This window comes from Mytilus trossulus, chromosome 1 (genome assembly GCF_036588685.1).
Source record: "Mytilus trossulus isolate FHL-02 chromosome 1, PNRI_Mtr1.1.1.hap1, whole genome shotgun sequence".
Taxonomy (NCBI): Eukaryota; Metazoa; Mollusca; class Bivalvia; order Mytilida; family Mytilidae; genus Mytilus; species Mytilus trossulus.
The window spans coordinates 19,490,307-19,511,680 of record NC_086373.1 but is presented as its reverse complement, the minus strand read 5'-3'; the positions used below and the strand labels follow the sequence as shown (position 1 = coordinate 19,511,680).

Below are 21,374 nucleotides of genomic sequence, written 5' to 3'. Positions count from 1 at the left end.
TTTGGTTCTGTTTTTAAATTGATCTACATTTTAAAGGGTCCAAAATTAAAATTAGCTTGATTTTAACAAAAATTGAATTTTTGAGGTTCTTTGATATGGCGAGTCTTAACATGTACTTAGATTTTTGATTATGGGCCCAGTTTTCATGTTGGTCCGAATCGGGGTCAAAAATTATTATACTAAATATTGTGCAATAGCAAGAAATTTTCAATTGCACAGTATTCTGCAATAGCAAGAAATCTTTAATTGCACAGTATTGTTCAATAGCAAGAAATGTTCAATTGCACAGTATTGCACAATAGCATGAAATCTCCAATTGCACAGTATTGTGCAATAGCAAGAAATTTTTAATTGCACTGTATTGCACAATAGCAAGAAATATCTAATTGCACAATATTGCACAATAGCAAGAAATTTTCAATTGCACAGTGTTGCCAATAGCCAGGAATATTCAATTGCACAGTATTGTCCCGTTTTCAAAGTGGTCTACATTAAGAATTAAAGGGTCAGAAATTGAACTTTGTTTCATTTCAACAAAAATTGAATATATGGGGTTCTTCAATATGCCGAATCTAACCGTGTATTTAGATTTTTAATATTTGGGCCCGGTTATCAAATTGGTCCACATGGAGGTCTAAAGAGTCAAAAATTAAACATTATTTGATTTCATCAAAAATTGAATTATTCGGGTTCTATGATATTCTGAATTTAACCATGTATTTAGATTTTGGATATTGGACCAAAATAGGTAAATGTCCAATTTAATAAATTTTTAAGTTGAAGTTCTTTAAAGACCACATTCAATCTGTGTCAGAAACCTATGTTGTGTCAACTATTTAACCACAATCCAAATTCAGAGCTGTATCCAGCTTGAATGTTGTGTCCATACTAGCCCCAACCGTTCAGGTTTCCACCTCTGCAGTCGTATAAAGCACCATGCGGAGTATCTGTTCCATTCATTTGTTATTTCTTAATTTGTGTGAATTAACTGTGTGTGTCCCCATGTCTGTTACAGTAAATGTACTACACTTGCATACCACAACAAATACTGTATTGGTACATGTATCACTTATATTTGTATCCATATAACAAAACAAAAATGAAAATGAATAATTTTGCAATACCTTTTGAGTACTAAATAGCTTTTTAGGTATTTAGACATATTAAGACTTATTAAGTAGATGTTGATGATATCTGCTTGACATGCTTCAAATTCAATCAGATTACTTTTGGAGCAGTTATGAGTCTTTGAAGCATGCTCACAAAGGTTCTTTTGGTGAAATCATTTTTATATTGGTCAAAATTTGTCTTTGCTTCGACCAGCTTTGGAGGAGATATAAAGAATTGATATAAATCAGCACAGAGGTTTACTTCCTATCTTATTTAGCCCCAATAATCATGTCAGACATAAGTCATTGCCATTACTTAAAACCAATAAATGTATTTTAATCTGAGGAAGAAATTCGACATTTTAACAAAAAAAAATACTATTGATACTGACGATCCACCACAAAGTAATGTAAATAGAACCATACCAATAGTAAGCAAATACATATAAAAAAGATGAGGTATGATTGCCAATGAGACAATTCTCCACAAGAGACCAAATCGACACAGAAATTAACAATTGCTCTCCCAGCTACAAAATGTATCCAAAACCAAAGATGTAGAACATGTTCTATCATAATCATTTGGTAACTAATGTTATTACTGTCTCCCCATGTCTGTATTGAACATAAAAAAAATATCAAATAAATAACACTCCTAATGCTCAGATCGATTGTCACCGTGCAACACAGTTATTAACACCATTAGGAAAAACATAAAACTTTTAGTCATAAGACACTGTCAAACATCCAAACACACTATCCACACTCATCTGTGTCCACACTTGTTTCATAGGAAAAAGAATGAAAAAATGGTATTGATGTTTGATTATAAAATTTTTAGTATTGAAATGTATTGATTGTATTCAAATGGTTTCGACAACTCTCAGCACCTATGTTTTTTTTTATTGATTTAAGATATCACAGTTAGAGTGAACGATTTTCCGTTTCTGTGTGTGTTACACATAATGTCGTGTCGTGGTTCTCCTCTTATATTTAATGTGTTACCTCAGTGTAAGTTTGTTACCTCAATTTTGTTTATTGTCCATAGATTTACGAGTCTTGAACAGCGGTATACTACTGTTGCCTTTATGTACTAAAAGAACCTCAAGATATTGAGAAGATTCCTTTTTATGTTCACGTCAAACTCTAAAGGTAAGGGAATCCGTTCGGAAGTATAATTGCTGATATGACGATATGAGAATATTCTTCGAGTCTTCTTCCATTTACTCCAATCAATGAAATACCGTATTGAGCTGTGTTATTCTACTTGTTTTATACAAGTTTTGTAAATACAAAAGTATACATAAGAATGAAAAAAAGTTATTATTGCCATGGTGACAACTTTTCACAAGAGACCAAATGATACCGAAATCCACTACTATTGATCACTATACAGCCTTCAACCATGAGTAAAACCCATACAACATAGTCATTTACAAATATCCAGAAATTACAAATGCCAAGAACATACAAACGAAAAACTTACCGTCTTTATTTATGTACTAAATGATGAACGAAAAACAAATATGATATACAGCAACAACCGAAAACAGTCCTGCCATTTCTGAATTTTTATTTCCAATCTACTTGATTATAAAAATTAAAATATAGTATGATTGCCAATGAGAAAATTCCCACAAGATACCAAAATGACACAGACCTTAACAACTATAGGTCACCATACGGTCTTCAACAATGAGCAAATCCCACACCGCACAATCAGATATAATAGACAAATGTCCACAAGATAGGAAAATGTAAAACAATCAAACGAGAAAACAAACGGCCTTATTTGAATAAAGTAATGAACAAAAAACAAATATATAACACATCAACAAACGACAACCACTGATTACAGGCTCATAAATTGGGACAGGCACAAACATAAATAGTGCGGAGGGATTAAACATGTTAGCGGGATCACAACCCTCCCCCTAACCTGGGACAGTGGTATAACAGTACAACATAAGAACGAACTGTAATAATTAGTTGAAAAAGGCTGAACTCATCAGATGGACAAAAATACAAGTTAATGTGGCCGGGTACTTGTACATCCCGACAACAAAAAGACACTAAGAACAGATCTGAGAGTACTCGCAGTTATCTGACAGCTAGTTCAAAGCCACTAACAACTAATTAAAAAATCATGCATCTCAGACTAAATTCTGTTCGTTTATTTACGGTCTTCAACACGGAGCGTTGGCTCACACCTAACAGCGAGTCACAAAAGGCCCCAACATATTACTTGACGTGTAAAACCTTTCAAACGAGTAAACCAACGGTCTAGTCTATATAAAAAAAAACGAAAAACGAGAAACACTTATGAACCACATCAACAAACGATAATTACTTAATATCAGATTCCTATATATATGTGGTTTTATTTCATTTTGTGTCGTTGGGTTTCTGTCTCATTGCTATTGTCATAAACACGTGAAACTCTTTTGGTTTTACACTATCCGAAACATTTGTTTTCAATCGTTGATGTGTGAGTGTAAGTGCCTCCGATTAAAGATATACTTATACCGATTTCTAATGTGATTCACATTTTTGATGTATTCCAAAATCTTTAAAGGGTCCTGTAAGAAAAGGAATTATATATTTTATAAATTTTGAAAGACCTATAATTGATGTGTTCTACTTGCATTTAAAAACAAAACAATGGATTTCTTGTAATGTATATTCAAACATTTACACATTAGTATTTCCGAATCATCATCATGATAGTTTTCATCGAGTAATAATACCCATGAAATGTATACCAATCTATCCCAGTAGCGTATTCATCATGATGGCCATGAAAATAAACTCCATTTAAATTTGAATAATGGCAGCTGGCATACCACCAGGCACCTTTAAACAGTACAGCGCAGTTAGATCCATGATCGTCATTATCTCTGTCAAAAGTAGTGAACTTGTGTCCATTCTGTATTGTCAAAGAATCACCTAAAATTAAATAGAGCTGTACAATGTTAATAATCATCTGATTAATTATTTCATATTATTGTTGTGAGGTTTTTTTCGGTCTTAGTTGCGTTTCGTTAAGGTTTAACAAAAGTTTAAGATGAAACAAATGTCATTAATATAACCGAGACAAGACACCATTGCAAAAATAATAAATGTTGTTTCTAACACACTCAAGGGTGTCTCCTTCAATCTCCAGTTTCAAATGAGCAGATAACAATTGGTTTAGATAGTTGCCTTTCCTGGTGATATTCGAAATGGTTTGAATTTACTCAAACACGCACTCTTTGCTTGTTGATGAAACAGAACACTATTGTTCACTTATTCCCGGAAATAGATATGTGTTTTCTTTTTAAAGGCCAAACAGCAACTGTTAACCATGAAATCCACAGTAATTAGGTTTGACAAAATAATAAAATGCTATCTCATTAACAATTATAAGCTATTAAGTCATTTTAGGTGTTTGTCTGGCCAGACACAATGGGAACCAGTTCACTACTTTTGACCGAGACTATGATAGTCATGGATCTAATTGCGCCGTACTGTATAAAGGTGCATGGGGGTATGCCAGCTGCCATTTGTCAAATTTAAAATGGAGTTTATCATCATGTCCATCATGATAAATATGTTACTATTGTTTTGTATCGCCAAGTAACAGAAATATATTTTTCAATTAAAATTTTCCTTCTTTCGGAAAATGCACTACATTGAGAACAATATTCATAAAAGAGGTATCCACTTAATTTTGAAAAAGAAGAAGACATAAGTCCAGGAATAATAAAATATTTTGATCATATAATGACAGATATATGAATATATAGTTCTTTGGGAAAGTTTTTTTTATCAAATAATATAAAGATGTGCCTTTTGTTCTAAGAAGTAGATTTTACAAAATAACAATTGTTTTATCACTTCCCTATTGATTCTCATTTTGATGCATTTCCAATTATTCACAAGAGCCTGTAAGAAATGAACATGTATATCGTCAAAACCGAAAAATGAGGTGTTCTGCTGACATTTAATAAGATAACAATGTATTTTATATAATTTTATTAAACATTTTCCCATTAATATTTTCTAATCATCATCATGGTAGTTTTCATTGAGTAATAATACCCATGAAACGTATACCAATCTATCCCAGTAGCATATTCATCATGATGGCCATGAAAATAAACTCCATTTAAATTTGACAAATGGCAGGCGTCATACCACCATGCACCTTTATAGACTACTGCGCAATTAGTTTTATCAGCATCATTATCTCTGTCAAAAGTAGTGAACTGATGCCCATTCTGTCTGGACAGAGAATCACCTAAAATAGAAAAATAGAGCTGTATATTATAATAGATTTAGTGTCTTATAATTCTCATAAATAGTTAGTTTGGGTTGTGTTCACGTCAATAGTTATCAAAGGTACCAGGATTATAATTTAGTACGCCCGACGCGCGTTTCATCTACATAAGACTCATCAATGACGCTCATATCAAAATATTTATAAAGCCAAATGAGTACAAAGATGACGAGCATGGAGGATCCGAAATTCCCAAAAGATGTGTCAAATACGGCTAAGGTAATACTAGTATATGCCTTGGGTAAGAAAATCCTTAGATTTTTAGTATTGTAAACCGTCAACTTTTTTTGAGTTTTGAAAACAAGTTTAATATGAAACGAAGTAATTCATTCAACCTTTATTATCCAATAGTAACACTTGTGGAGTAATGTACAATAAAGAATAGGGTGTATATCATAAGATGCTATGGATTATTTAAACATCAATCAATGAATTCTGTTTTTGAAACAGTCTTTGTTTTGTGACAGTTACAGTTATTTTAAATCTGAGTATTGATCTAACAATTTATTTTATGGGCTTTATTAGTAATCATATAGTATGAAAGCCAACAACATATTTTGTACTAGTATATGCCTTGGGTAAGAAAATCCTTAGATTTTTAGTATTGTAAACCGTCAACTTTTTTTGAGTTTTGAAAACAAGTTTAATATGAAACGAAGTAATTCATTCAACCTTTATTATCCAATAGTAACACTTGTGGAGTAATGTACAATAAAGAATAGGGTGTATATCATAAGATGCTATGGATTATTTAAACATCAATCAATGAATTCTGTTTTTGAAACAGTCTTTGTTTTGTGACAGTTACAGTTATTTTAAATCTGAGTATTGATCTAACAATTTATTTCATGGGCTTTATTAGTAATCATATAGTATGAAAGCCAACAACATATTTTGTGGCGTAACTGAACGATAGAAATATGCTTCACCAACAAGTAAAGAGCACGTGTTTTCGGTAAATATTTATACATATCGAAGTCTATCAGGAAAGGCTTCTTATTTACTGAGTTGGTCATTGACCAAGGACAAAAACAAACTATTCTATAAAAAAACAAACCAATTATAATGGGGCTAATATAACTTAGCTAATCTATGAATATCAATTAAAGAAGATAGTGTACGATTGCCAATAGTTTAAACATATTTATTTATAGTAGATTGGGAAACAAGTTTTGCAACTTATATTAATCCCTTTCTACTTTGCGGGTGCGAGTTCTGCCTTGTAGCGGCATTAGCCTACTCTTTTTCGAAATCTACAAGGGTATCTTTAACGTTCAAGAGATATGACTGTCTCTAAACACGGGTCAGCCATTTATCGTCCCCTTCCGACGGACTATCATCGTTTCCTCAAGACCATACTCGCAAACGGTGTCGAGGGAGAGCCGAAAATTGAGTTCCTGAAATTTTCATCCCAAACGGGAATCGAACCAGGAACCTTTGTGTAAGTAGTCCGATGCACTTACCACTACACCACGGCTCTCACGATTGCCAATGAAGCAACTCTCCACTAACGACCTACTGTCATAGAGATTAACAACTTTAGGTCTCATGTGCTCGAAAGAGCAAGCATGTGCTACTACACAGTACTATCCGTCTTGTCTTTCAAGTTAATTCAATCCGGTATATGGTCTAGGAAGGAAACACAGATATGTGTACTGGAAACGTTTTGGTATTTAATTCATTCAAAATGTTTCATAATTTGCAATGACGGTGTCTTTCAGTGTACTATAAGTTATGTATTTGCTCATTGTTGATTGCCGTGTATTGCAATATAGTTCATAACAATTTATGCCTTTGATTTCTGATGGATAAGTAGTTACAAGGCAAGCATATCATACCTTTTTATAAATCATGTGTAAAATTGGTCCTTGAATTGTTAAATAGATATAGAAAGATGTGAAAAGAGTGCCAATGAGACAACTCTCCATCCAAATAACAATTTATAAAAGAAAACCATTATAGGTCAATGCACGGACTTCAACAGGGAGCCTTGGCTCACTACGAACAACAAGCTATAAAGGGCCCAAAAATTACTAGTGTAAAGCCATTCAAACGGGAAAACCAACAGTCTAATCTATTAATATATATATATATATAAAAAAGCATGACTTAAAATAACTTTAAACATTTTTACCCCTTGCAAATAAATTTCATTTGTTTTTCACGATAATAATATAAGTTCATGCTTATTCATGGTAGTTTGACGTTATTTTTTCATTGATACCCACATAAATCGATGTGGGATTCATTCATGTAAATTTGTTCAAATTGACTCAATGTTATGACAAATACATAGAGCACTGCTATCGATATTGTTTTGATAATACAAAAATGTATACCATACCTGCAGTTCCATCATATTTACTGACCAATAACCGGTAACATACCTGCAGTTCCATCATATTTGCTGACCAATAGCCGATAACCATTCGCCTCAGAAGATATATGGAATGATAGATATTCGGCAAACTTTGTTACCCCGCTAAAATCTGTCATCACTACCTTCAATTCATGGTTTCCGTCTGATGTCAGCTCATGTATGTTGTCGTTTCCTGTGAAATAGATTAGTTTAAACATATTTATTTATAGTGGATTGGGAAACAAGTTTTGCAACTTATATTAATCCCTTTCCACTTTGCGGGTGCGAGTGCTGCCTTGTAACGGCATTAGCCTACTCTTTTTCGAAATCTACAAGGGTGTCTTTAACGTGCAAGAGATATGGCTCTCTCTTAACACGGGTCAGCCATTTATCGTCCCCGTCCGACGGACTATCATCGTTTCCTCAAGACCATACTCGCGAATGGTGTCAAGGGAGAGCCGAAAATTGAGTTTCTGAAATTTTCATCCCAAACGGGAATCGAACCAGGAACCTTTGTGTTAGTAGTCCGATGCACTAACCACTACACCACGCCTCTCACAATAGATACATATATAATGACATAACTTACCGAATTAGGCTATATACCAGGTTTGTAATAACATGAGCAAAACGATGGATGCAACATGTGGAACAAGATCGTCAAAACCTTTCGAAACACCTGCAATCACCACAAACTTTTCTTGGGTTCGTGTTGCTTATTTCTTATTATTTCATTTTATGTTGTGTTTTGCTTATTATTAGTTTCCTTTTTGTCCTTTTTCTTTTGTAACTCCGAAGTTGTCAGTTTATTTTTGATCTATGAGTTTGGAAGCCCTCTTGAATCTTTTCCTCCTCGTTTACAACAGATTATTAACCAATCGGGAAAAGGTATAAACCGGTAATGATAAGAGAACTCTAGGTAATCTGCTACGTTCATTATTTACGATAATGATTTCTGGTAACAAAGAGGTAGTCAGAAAACTCACAGTGTAGTGTTATAACTTCAACATACAAACATTTTGTGCGATCAAATCGAAAAGATGATAATATTGCACAGCACTTTAATCTGAACAGTGACGAGATTGACCAGTAATCATACAACACAATCAAACCAAAAAACAAACCCAAAGTATTTGAACCTGAAATTTGCATAACAAATGTCGTCAATGAAACGATATTTATACTATGAAAATAGATAATCATTAAATGAATAAAACGATTTATAACTGATTAAGAGAAACAGCCTTAAAAACTATAGACCAACTCAATTTCCGAGTTATTTATTTTTAGCAACTTTCGCGAGTAGAACATTATTGTGGAAAAAAGACACGAACATGTAAAACTTGAGGCTTCTTGTTTTAACTGGATATAAGGAGATGTGATTTGAGTGCTAATGAGAATATTGTCCATTCAAGTCGCAATAGTAAAAGTAAACTATTATCCGGTCTTCAATCTCTTCAGGATATAAAGGACCCAAACAAATGTCTAGTGTAAAACCATGCAAACGGGAAAATTAACGGTCAAATCTACATAAAAAGCGAACATCACTGAACATCAAGTTCCTGACTTAGGATAGGTGTAAACAAATGCAGCGGGTTTAAACTTTTTAATAGGAACCAACCTTCACCCTTACCCGAAACAATAATTTAACATCACGACATAGTAAGTCACACTATAAAAATGAAAGGAAATTGCTTGTTCCTTGGCACTTATTTCTTTAATCTTTCTCTTTTTATTTTACCTAACCAATATTCGTCGTTTGCGTGTCCAAATCCAGTTTTGTATGCTTGCCAGTCTCTATAAAAATTGACTGATCCATTTATTCTTCGTTGAATAACCTGAAATATAGTTATCAAGTTTATTTTTTGAAAGAACGAAAAGGAGTTACACCTAGACCGGTTTTTAGTGGAGTTTTTAATGGAGTTCGTGTTGTTTTTTATTTTTTATTTATAACTGTTGATGTATATGTCCATTGGTTTTGTGAGTCTTTGTTTACTCCTTGGTTTTGATTGTTATTGTCTAGAATATGATACATGTATCGTAAATGAAGTCAACAGTAGTATACCGCTGTTCGAAAATCATAAATCGATTGAGAGAAAACAAATCGGGGTTACAAAGTAAAACTGAGGTAAACACATAAAGTATAAGAGTAAATCGACTAAACAACAGAAACACCGAAGTGCTACAAAAAACAAATGACAACGCTACACACTCAGAAACGAACCGAACTACAAGATAACAACTGTCATTTTCCTGACGTGGTACAGGACATTTAAATGGTGGGTTGCACCTGGTTTTTTTGGCTAGTTAGACTTGCTTTTATTGCAATGTGAAATATAACACTGAAACGATAACGATAACATGACAGGAATACAGCACAAATAAATACAAGAACATTACCGACAGAGAAAAACACAAATAAACTTTACAGTAGTACATTTTGACATGCTAATAGCTATCAAAAGTACACGGTTTATAATATTGTAACATTTTATCAATATTCAGGACAAATAGATATACTTTTTTAAGGGAACTCACCTTGTTCACAATCATTTAAGTTTCACTTTTTATGCATCATTTTGCAGATGCCAAACATTGTTTTAATTTATAATCGTTGATACATCATTTTTATACTGTAGTTAATATGTTATTCAGTTTTGATATATATGCCATTTGGTTGAATACATCTTAACAGATTTTAAATAAACATTGAATGAACTACAGTTCTGTTTTCCTAACGCAAAATTTGGAGTAAATTGGCTTTTATACATCGATGACTTTGATCAGACAGCTCTTTGTGTTTTTGCGTCACTTATACATCATTGGATTACAAATCTTAGATTTGACCGTTCCTGATTCAGGCAAATCTAGAAAAAAAACATCGAACGCATAAAATGTATTGTTATGCGTTTACTTTTCTACATTGGTTAGAGGTATAGGGGGAGGGTTGAGATCTCACAAACATGTTTAACCCCGCCGCATTTTTGCGCCTGTCCCAAGTCAGGAGCCTCTGGCCTTTGTTAGTCTTGTTTTATTTTAATTTTAGTTTTTTGTGTACAATTTGGAGGTAAGTATGGCGTTCATTATCACTGAACTAGTGTGTGTTTGTTTAGGGGCCGGCTGAGGGACGCCTCCGGGTGCGGGAGTTTCTCGCTACATTGACGACCTCTTGGTGACCTTCTGGTGTTGTTTTTTTATTTGGTCGGGTTGTTGTCTCTTTGACACATTCCCCATTTCCATTCTCAATTTTATTAATAGTAGTTTTCATCTTTAAAGCCAGTTCAAGATTCAATTGCAATAACAAAATCAATGATGATTCTCCATTAAGAATGTAGTATATTTCAATATTGTTACTAGACAATAAAAACAAACGAAGACTTCGTGTCTATCAGGACCGTTCAAAACAATACGATATGAAACCAAAGAATTAATACATACTTGAAAACTTCGGGTCCTGTATGACAAAAAAAAAGACATATAAATAAGTCACCTAAATAAGGGAATATATAATTTCAATAGGACTAAAGTCTCCTTAAATGTACATGTAACAAACAAACTTACAGTCCAAGTATGGAAACTTGAATCTACGTAGCAATAAACAGATGCCGGAAGCTGCATTTGTCCATATGGGTAAATTGTATGGACGCCACTTACAGATAATTGTAAGTCGGTACATTCTCGTGGAAGTCTTGAGGCTGAAAAAATATCCAATATGATAGATATAATCATTGTTATTTCTTCTCATAGATATAATCATTGTTATTTCTTCTCATAGATATAATCATTGTTATTTCTTCTCATAGATATAATCATTGTTATTTCTTCTCATTATGTAACTGACAAAACACATATATTTATAAACAGAATGTATAAAAAATTAAAAACCAATTGTTCAGAGAACAATTGAAGGTCTTTCCACAAAAAAAATGTATTTTCATATGAAAGTAGTAACATTAAGTTTTAAATGTCATTTCAATCGTCGAATGATAGCTTATTGTACGCTGATTCAAAAAATATATGGTTTCCATACAATATTTTTAAATATGGAGGATAATTTGTTCCTTCCGATTTGAAAAAATGTTAACTCAGATTATATTTGAATATTTACTTGAAACTGATTCCAAACATATCTGGTTCTACATACTTTTATACTAATAAAGTATACAAAATAGCTACTTTCGGTTTACTCAAGGTCACTTCCGGTTATTCTTTTAAGGTTAAATGGTTTCATACTCATGGCCAAAAGTCACATGTCTTTATCATGTAAACATGTGATGTAAAAGCAAAGATCAAAATCTAGAACGTCAAATAGAGCTATGACATTGAGATCAATTTCAAGGTCATAAAGCAAGGACCTAAAATCAAAAGACCATAGGTCTTAATTATATTTGGTTAATGAGTTATATCAACATACGCATATTTTTAAATACAAGAGGACAGAAAACTCCTTTTACGTTGCACGTACCCTTGCAATCAAAATTTACGTGTTACGACATGTCGCAACTAACAATTTAGTAAAAATGATTTGTTGATATCTTATATGGTTTTTGGGATTAAGTGAAAATAAGCCAAATTCAAAAAATTAAAATATGACCTTGACCTTTGACCTTTACCTAATTGTCATTTTTTTTACCAAGGACCTCAAATCACAATATCCTAGATCTCTATCACTTATGGTTTACAAGATAGAAATTCATATCACTTATATCAAATGCATAAGGGGAAATAACTCTCATGTGGAGCGTTCATATTGCTTCGGTCAAAATAGGACAAATCTTGCGAAGGATATAATGAGCAATTTATAAAATAAACATGTCGTAAACTTTTACGGTTGCGAAGGAGTCGTGGACACAAGAAAAACGGTGTTTGAGGAGATAACTCCTACAAAGAAAAGTAGTCCGTTACCCAGGGTAAATTTGAAAAGCGCATAAATTGTTCTATATCATATACCAAATATCTAAGCGACATATTACGAAACAAATGTTTATCGCAAGAACAAAATTAGGCAGAAGAAAAAAAAATAATAATCAGAAGAAAAACAATAGGTCTTTCTACAGAAAAGTGGAAAGACCTAATAATTTCTTTAACTGTCAAGTAACAAAACACTGGATTTAAATACTGTTTTTAAGCAATTTTAGTAGAAATTTATTTTAACATATTTAAGTCCAATGTCACCAACAAAAAAAGAGCCTGTCGATAACTTAATATGCTTGTGATGTTAGTCTAATAAAAAAAACGAACGAAAAAGGTGAATGTCAAGAGAAACAACTCAATGTAACTGTGATGGACTTCAATATCAAATATAGGAAGAAGTTTAATTTCTTTGCAAAACATAACTGTTCTGGTATAATTGCAGTTAACAAGTCTACGATCTACTGTGAAAATCTTGTTTTGACATTATAGAATATCTATTGTTTATGGATTGGAATGTGACCTGTTGTGTTTTGGATAATTTTGACATAGACAGGCGTGCATATCTCCCAAGGACAATACTCACTGGTATTACGAGTTAGAAAGGCAGTTCATAATATTTATAGATTAAGATGACAGTAATTACTGATGTTCAAATCTCGTAAATTGATAGAAAAATTCTTCTTATAGAGCAGTTATTATGTACACATGTAGCGCGTTTCGTCTACAAACTGAGCGAAAATGGAAAATTAGATCATATATGGTTTATATCTCTGTCCTGAACGTTTACCCATTTATTTGAAATGTAGTCATGTCATGTTATGTCATTTTAGTGTTAAATTTAACATTGGTATAAAAGCGGGATGTTTGGGTAGCCACAAAACCAGGTTCAATCCACCTTTTTCTTTAAATGTCCTGTACCAAGTCAGGAAAATGACAATTGTCATAGTTCGTTACTGTTTGTGTTGCTGTGTAGTTCTTTTCTGTTCCATTTTAATGTTTCTGTTGTTTCGTTATTTTCCTCTTATATCTATTTGTTGTGTTTCCCTTAGTTTTAGTTTGAGACCCGGTATTTTTTTCTCTCAATTGATCTATTACTTTCGAACAGCAGTATTCTACTGTTGCCTTTATATAAGTCTATGTGTGTTTGCGATTGTTTTTGTTGTATTTCGGTGTTCCTGTTGTTTCTTTGTTTTCCTCTAACAGTTTAATACAGATTTGGTTTGAAACTCAAATTTCAACAGGTGAAAAGCGAAATATATCGTTTGAATGTTTGTTGGTGAAACAGGAGATAACCACTCTCTTCTTTGGTTAGAATACAGGAAATTCGTGCAAAAAAATTATAATTAAGATACCAAATAGATATACAACCCATAAGTCAATGACAAACTAACATCACTATAACATAATATTGACTCAAATAAAATTAGGAAATATAATTATAAATTGAGTTGAATTTATTGTTTCATAGCTAATTATTGTCGTTCCAGATTTATAATCGCTTTTAATGACTGATTTCCGATGTCGGCAGTAAATGCGTCATGTGTGCAATGTTATTAATAACACTAACTATTTAAAATCTTATCATGAGTTATAAAATCTTAAGTTTACTTACGCAGTTGACCAGTACTTGTGCAATTCAATTTATCATTACATAGTCTGGTATCGCAACAAAGTGTGCATTTCACATGATGGCCTTCTGATCGTCGTCCCAGAATCGAACTACCAGAATTACTACAAGCCTTTATCGATAGAAAAGAAAATGAATTGTATCATTTGTTGAAGGAATAAACAAATTCAGATTATGTTTTATGAAAGCAATTTTACTTTTTACAGATTTTGAGAATAATGCACATATCTTTTCCGCAGTTAAACACCTTAGTCTTTTATCTCGTTTTAAGGAAGGAAATTCTGTGAACGATCTCTACTAAGTAGACGTATATGTTTTCATTCATTTTGTGTTTTGCTTTTATTATCTATAACAACCTAAATTAAAAGTTAAACGAACAGTTAAATGGAGAATATTTGTCTCGTCTTTCAAATTATTAGTTTGCAAAGTTTATTACCAGTGATGAGCCACATCCATAATCAAACTCTACGGCACCAGATTCTGTTACAAAATTGTGCATATAGCAAACCTACAATAAAAAAAATATTACTTACAATAGTTAGTCTAAATAAACAACCATTACTCATTTGACATGAAGCTTAATGCGTAATACAAATATAAAGGAAAACATAATAGAAACATGTAAAACTTGAAGCTTCTTGTCTTAATTGGATATAAGGAGATGTGATATTTGTGCCAATAAGACAACTCTTCATCCAAGTTACAAATTGTAAAAGTAATAGGTCAAGATACAGCCTTCAACACGGACATTTGGCTCACACTAAAGAGCCCAAAAAATACTTCTGTAAAACCATTCGAACGGGAAAACCAATGGTTTAATTGTTTACTATTTGATACTTTTAAAATTGCCCCTTGGTATCTTCTCTTTTGCAATTAACATACTAGTATTCACCAAATTTGAACAATTTAATCAAAGAGCATAACCAATATAACATACCTTGACGTTAAAAGCAATTGACCGCTTCCTTAAATTCTCATCTCATGAAGAAATTTTGTAGAAAATCAGCTTCACAAGGATACAGGAACAAGTTGACAAAAGGAAAGGTACAACTTGTTGCCAAGGTAATTATAACTTACCGGTTCACTCTGCTGAATACTTTAACACTATAATCTCAGAGTTTTGTTTGTGAATTAAAATAAAAAAAATATTAACCTTCAACCACGACATACATGACCTCATTTTATTTTAATTGTTCATGTAGATCTAAAAAAAATCCTTATAACATATAACTTACCTCACCATCATCACACTGTATACGATGGTTACACTCGCTAGCGGTTTCAACTCCACTGCAAGACCAACATTCTTGTTTACACTCTATAATTAGAAAACAAAACATTCATAAAAGTTTTGAAATGTTGTCATACTTGATTGTATTGTCATAAACGATTCCAGTGTCGAACGTTGTTTTGAGTGTGATATGAATAAATTATAGGTTTATCCAAAGTTTCGTAATCAATCAAGTGATGGGTTCCGTTTACTATAAAATCATGTGCTTGAGATCTTTATTTTGAAAAAAAATACGAAATTACAAATTAGGATGTGACCAGCAAGAAATCGAATCACTTGCCCGGTAGTCATCACTTCTGTGTTGACTTGAGTTATCATTGATATTTTCATAATTATAAATTAACAATTAACAAAACTTTGAATTTTGGAAAAACCAAGTTTTTTCAACCTCAAGAATAGAGTACCTTAGCTGTATTTGACAAAACGTTTAGGAATTTGTGGTATTTAATGCTCTCCAACCTCGTATTTTATTTGACCTTTTTAAAATGTTTAGATTCAAGTGTAGCCAATGAATCTTTTGTAGACAAACGCGTGTCTTGCGTAAATATTAAATGTTAAGCGTGGTATCTATGATGAGTTAAATTGATACACTATTGAAACAAAATATTAGCAAATATCTATGACAAGTTACAATCAACAATAAAAATAAATTGAGTCAACAAATTGTTTTTTCTGTTGTGATGGTGATGTTTTTTTGTTTTTTTTGCATGTTATATGAAAAATAGAAATGGACAGTGCATGATATTATGATACTATGTTAATAATGAATGGAGAATTGGAATGGGGAATGTGTCAAATTTACAACAACAAACAAAAGATAAAAACCCAGCCTAAAGCCAACAATGGGTCTTAAACATTGCAAAAAGTTCTCGAATTTGGGGGCGGATATTTACTGGACCCTGTGTAGCAGTTCAGCGAAAATGGATGTCATACTAGACTAGCAAAAAGGTTACTCCAACAGATACAATCATATGAATACTCACTCTAAATGAAAAAAACCTTATGAAAATTACATTTATTTATAAATTGTTTTGATGCTTGAATTTGTTTAACGTTATATAATGTTTATAAATACATACCTATAAATGATATTAGAAGCAAAATGACAGCCCATTTAACTGAAAATTATAAAACATTTGCTTTAAATAAAATATCTCATATACTAGTATAACAAATTGAAAAAAGAAAATATTTAAGTAAACAGAATTTGTGTAATTTTGTGAGGTCCATGATTTACTTATTTTAAACCATTTTCAAAAGCTCTGTATACGTTTTTAAATATTCTAAGCATTGCATGTTAACCACAAAACAGTAGCATCATATTTTCATGTACGAAATGTAAGTTTTAATTGTAAATTTTTCACAAGAAATAGATAAGTACCGGTCCAAAATTTGTGATAATCAAAGTAAACAGATGCTTTTTTACTGAGTAGAGTTGCATCAATGTTCCTGGAAAAACTCAGAGCCGTGGCGTTCACCGAACAACATGCTATAAAGGGCACACAATTACAATTGTCAAACAATCCAAGAAGGATAATAACGGTCTAATAGATATAGAAGATGTGGTATGAGTTCCAATGAGACAAGACAAATCTCCATTCAAGTCACGATTTATAAAAAAAAAAGACTTTTGTATACAGCATTCAACACAGAACTCTCGCTCACACCGAACAATCTATATAACATTCGAGAAACGAGAAATACTTATGAACCACTGAACAAACGACAACCACTGAACAAACGACAACCACTGAACAACCTTAGGACATGTACACCAGTATTTGGCGGGTATTAATGTTGGTTGTGAGCGCAAATATCTCCTCTATCCAACCCTCAATTCATTGTAGTGCTACAACAACACAACATAACAACATATAAAATATGTATTACTCTCTAGAATCAGTTCAATTTAGATAATGTTGCTCATTTATCTATCTCATAATCATTAACTAAAAAAATTAATAAACAAAACGATACAATCTAAATCTACGGCATACAATAGATCTGATAATGTTTTACATATACGCTGTTGTACTCAATCAAACCTTAAACATAACTATTTATGAAAGACTGAAGCAGAAGTATACTGACTTACACATTATCTCCGACTTCCTATTTCATTCAAGACTTTCAGTCGGCTTAAATGAGATAAGAGAGTACACATTAGTATAAATGTACTATTCGGTAGATTACAGACAATACAATAGGTGTTGTTTATTATTAAGTCATTTTTCATTTTCAAAGCCACAAATCAAACGTCTAATTCTTCGTTAACTGAAATAATCAGGTAACTCGATTCGGTCGAAGAATGTACACCATTAATCAATCATAAAACAGAATAGGCTAGGAGTGGTCAATATGAGTGAGCACAAGATATAGGGAAGATGTCGAGCGTTAATTAGAGAATTTAAAAAAAAGCTTTTCTTACCTTTTCTGAAGGATTATAAACTGACATCAAAAAGTAGAAGGATAAAAATACCGAAATTAAAACGGAAAGTCCCTAATCAAATGCCTAATCAAAAGCTCAAACACATCAAACGTTTTCTTGGATTTTGTTTTTGTTGTTTTGTTGACTTTTATTGTAGCGTTTCTTTTCTTTTAAAGTGACATAGAAATTTTATATCCATGTTGTGTCTATTTATATGTTATATATGGGGACAAGCCTAAAACTATTACCACCTGATTTCCTGAAATGTCCATCTCTATTTATTTGTGGTTCTCGTAATTCAACCCTATACCATTGTGTAGTCCTACCACTCCATTCTTTGACAAATTGTTATACTGTTTTCCTTTAATATGCACTTTTCTTCTCAACACGTAGCAAGAAACATCCCCATCGGCCGCCTTATCTACTTGTTTGTGTTTGTTCTTTAAAAAGCATGCCACAAGTTTTACTTATTCCCAACAAACAAATTATTCTCTTTCCATTGTCATTCACACACTTCACGACAGTGAACAATATTACCTAACATAATATGATAGTTTTAAATGCACAGCCTTTTGTAGACTCTTTTGCTATATTTAAACTTTATAAAGGTTTTGCTTACAAGGAAGAAATTCAAGTCAATAATACGAGTGGCTGTGTGTTATCCTACCGATGAATGAATGGCGGTTTGGAACACCTTCTTTACGAGGATAACGAAGGAAAAGGTATGTATATAAATTCATTATAGATACCAGAATTTAAATTTTATACTTACGCCAGACGTGCGTTTCGTCTACAAACGTCTCATCAGTGACGCTCAAATCAGAAAACGTTCAAAATACCAAATAATGTTGTATCAAATGGCAGGTTGAAATGTATTGATTGAAATTTAATGATTAAACCAATTCTCAACACATACTTCTTTATTATTCTAAAACATTGTAATTAAACTGAACATTGGTGCTATTTGTTATTGAATGTGGATTTAAACAGATTGTTTATATTGGTCAATGAGGCAACAACCAAATAACGAAAACAACTAATAAACTCATCATAGATACCAGGACTAAATTTTATATATTCGCCAGACGAGCGTGACGTCTATTAAAGACTCAGTGACGCTCGAATCAAAACAAGTTTCAAAAAGCCAAATAAAGTACGAAGTTGAAGAGCATTGAGATCCAGATTTCCCAAAAGTGTTGCCAAATACAGTTAAGGTTATCTATGCCTGAGGTAGAAAAGCCTTCGTATTTCAAAAAATTTCAAAATTTTGTAAACAACTTATTTATAAATATAACAATATCAATGATAATTCATGCCAGCACAAAACGTAAACGATATCAAGAAGGATATAAACAACCTCCATTCTTATTGATAGAATTACCATCGTTAAACACATTATAAAGAATGAATACCTTTTTCCAAGATGTGACTAACTTCATTGACACACAATTTTAAAGGTACAGATAAACCTGGTTCATATGTTTTTTAAATGTTAATACTATTGGATAGAATATCTCTTGAGTTGTAACATTTTGTTATAATCCATAGTAACCTGATACAAGTGTTCTGTTTAGCTGTTTTGTGTTTTAAAATATTTGGAACAAAAGAGAAAATTTGTACACGTAAATTTTAAGTTAAACCTTTTTCTGCAGAGTTGATTTATGATGTACACACTTAAGATAATATAATTTCCATCGTTTCCAAGTAATGGTTTAACATAATATAAGCCAAAACTTAAAAGGAATAATATATGTTCGTTTTTTGGATCTAAAAAAATGTTGTTTTTTTTAGCTAAATTCAAAACAAGGTCGAAACTTTTACGAATATAATAACTAGTGAATATTGTACAGATGTTCTTTGTTTATTTTTCCGGAAAAATCTACTTCAGAAAATGTTTACAGAAAAAAATAACCAAAATAAATCGCTAAGGTCAACATTAGCACACCAAAAACAAAACTTGCCATAGAGGCCATGTTTTATCCGTGAGTTCGGCATCTGTGTGTTTCATAATATCACAGAGATTTATTTTCATTGGAGAAATTATTTCATTATCAAAATACAGAGCATTTATTATTTATGCCAAGTTTGTTTCACATTTGGTTGGTTGTTTTAAAGACGATTAAGTAACTGTTAATTTGAATATAAAATCAATTAAAAGTGACCAAAAGAATTCGGCATTCCATTATTTAGAATAACTTTGATTTTCTACACATACAGACTAAAGGAAAAAGATAAACAAATATTATTCTCCTGAAATTCTTAAATGTATCTGCATCGTTTACCCAGTATTTTTTTAGAACATTAAAAGACCAGCAAAACAACTTACACAAAACAAATATACATATTAATATAAACTATAAACTGAAACTGTATAAGAAATGAACAAACAAAATTGAAACAAAACTTCACAAGGGCATTCTTTATATAAATTCAAAACCAATTCTTCAGAGAAAAATTGAAGGTCTTTCCAACTCGTAAAATCGTGGTAAATCAAACTGATGTAAACAAAAAATAAGATAAATAACCTCACAATTTATAACATGACCTTGACCTTTGACCTCGACCTCAATTTCCTTCAAAAAGATCAAAAGACTGTATGCCTCTACGACTTATAACGTATTTATCCAACATATCGCCTATCTTAAATTTTCAAAGGGAAATAACTCCTATAAGATGTCTTCCGATCACTCCTGTCAAAATTAACCAAATCATTTTATAAGAGTAGACAAACAATTTGGTGAAACAGATTGTTAAAATCTTTTACGGTTTTAGAGATATAGCGATAACAAAAAAAAGGGGACGCGGGTAGATAACTCCTGTAAGAATAAGTGTTTGGGCATACAGGGTGAGTTTTGAAACCCCAATTACTGTACAACATCATTGGCCAAAATTCCTATTGATATGTTGTTTAACAAAAAATCATCTCAGACGGCAGAAGAAAACAAATAATAATCAGAAGAAAAACAAACGGTCTTTCCACGAAAAGTGGAAAGAATTTATAAGATTGGACTACGTTGGTTAATGATAATTGGTATCATAATATTCATGAATTCTTGTAAAATAAACTAATACATTACTACTTTTTACTTATATTTTAGGTAAATGTGAATTAAATTGGTGATATAACTTCACAATGGCAGATGAAGAGATATATAACCGTGTGGACAGCAGTTTCAGTAAAGAAACTATACTACATAAATCTATCAAAGATACTCGACCAGATTTACTTCAGTGCTGGTTCGCCTCACAGAATTGGGATGATGTTAATACCGGTAATAGATGGAGCCAAACTCCCCTTCATTATGCTGCAATAAAAACAAACACATAT

The 21,374-nt window shown here is 32.1% G+C and overlaps 1 protein-coding gene across 2 annotated transcripts; it reads right to left on the bottom strand.

The window, feature by feature from the left end:
• Positions 1 to 3,784: 3,784 nt before the first annotated feature.
• Positions 3,785 to 17,807, bottom strand: LOC134706949 (microfibril-associated glycoprotein 4-like). Of its 2 annotated transcripts, none has more exons than XM_063566341.1 (9): positions 17,714 to 17,807; positions 16,698 to 16,736; positions 15,563 to 15,645; positions 14,764 to 14,835; positions 14,313 to 14,439; positions 11,348 to 11,481; positions 9,528 to 9,624; positions 7,815 to 7,979; positions 3,785 to 4,055 (listed from the first exon to the last, which is right to left on the bottom strand). In XM_063566341.1, the coding sequence occupies exons 1-9, from the start codon at positions 17,715 to 17,717 to the stop codon at positions 3,808 to 3,810; spliced, it is 969 nt and encodes a 322-aa protein (XP_063422411.1). In that variant the 5' UTR covers positions 17,718 to 17,807; the 3' UTR covers positions 3,785 to 3,807. The 2 variants fall into 2 exon arrangements, with proteins under 2 accessions (XP_063422411.1, XP_063422405.1); XM_063566335.1 differs by lacking the exon at positions 3,785 to 4,055 and adding an exon at positions 5,126 to 5,388 and having other exon boundaries at positions 17,714 to 17,806.
• Between the last annotated feature and the right edge of the window lie 3,567 nt (positions 17,808 to 21,374).

Coding starts and splice junctions, on each gene's coding strand:
- LOC134706949 (XM_063566341.1), bottom strand. Junction 14,836..15,562: donor TACAGTGTGATGATGGTGAG/GTAAGTTATATG, acceptor TTTTTATTGTAG/GTTTGCTATATGCACAATTT. Junction 9,625..11,347: donor CAAGTTTCCATACTTGGACT/GTAAGTTTGTTT, acceptor ACTATATTTCAG/GTTATTCAACGAAGAATAAA.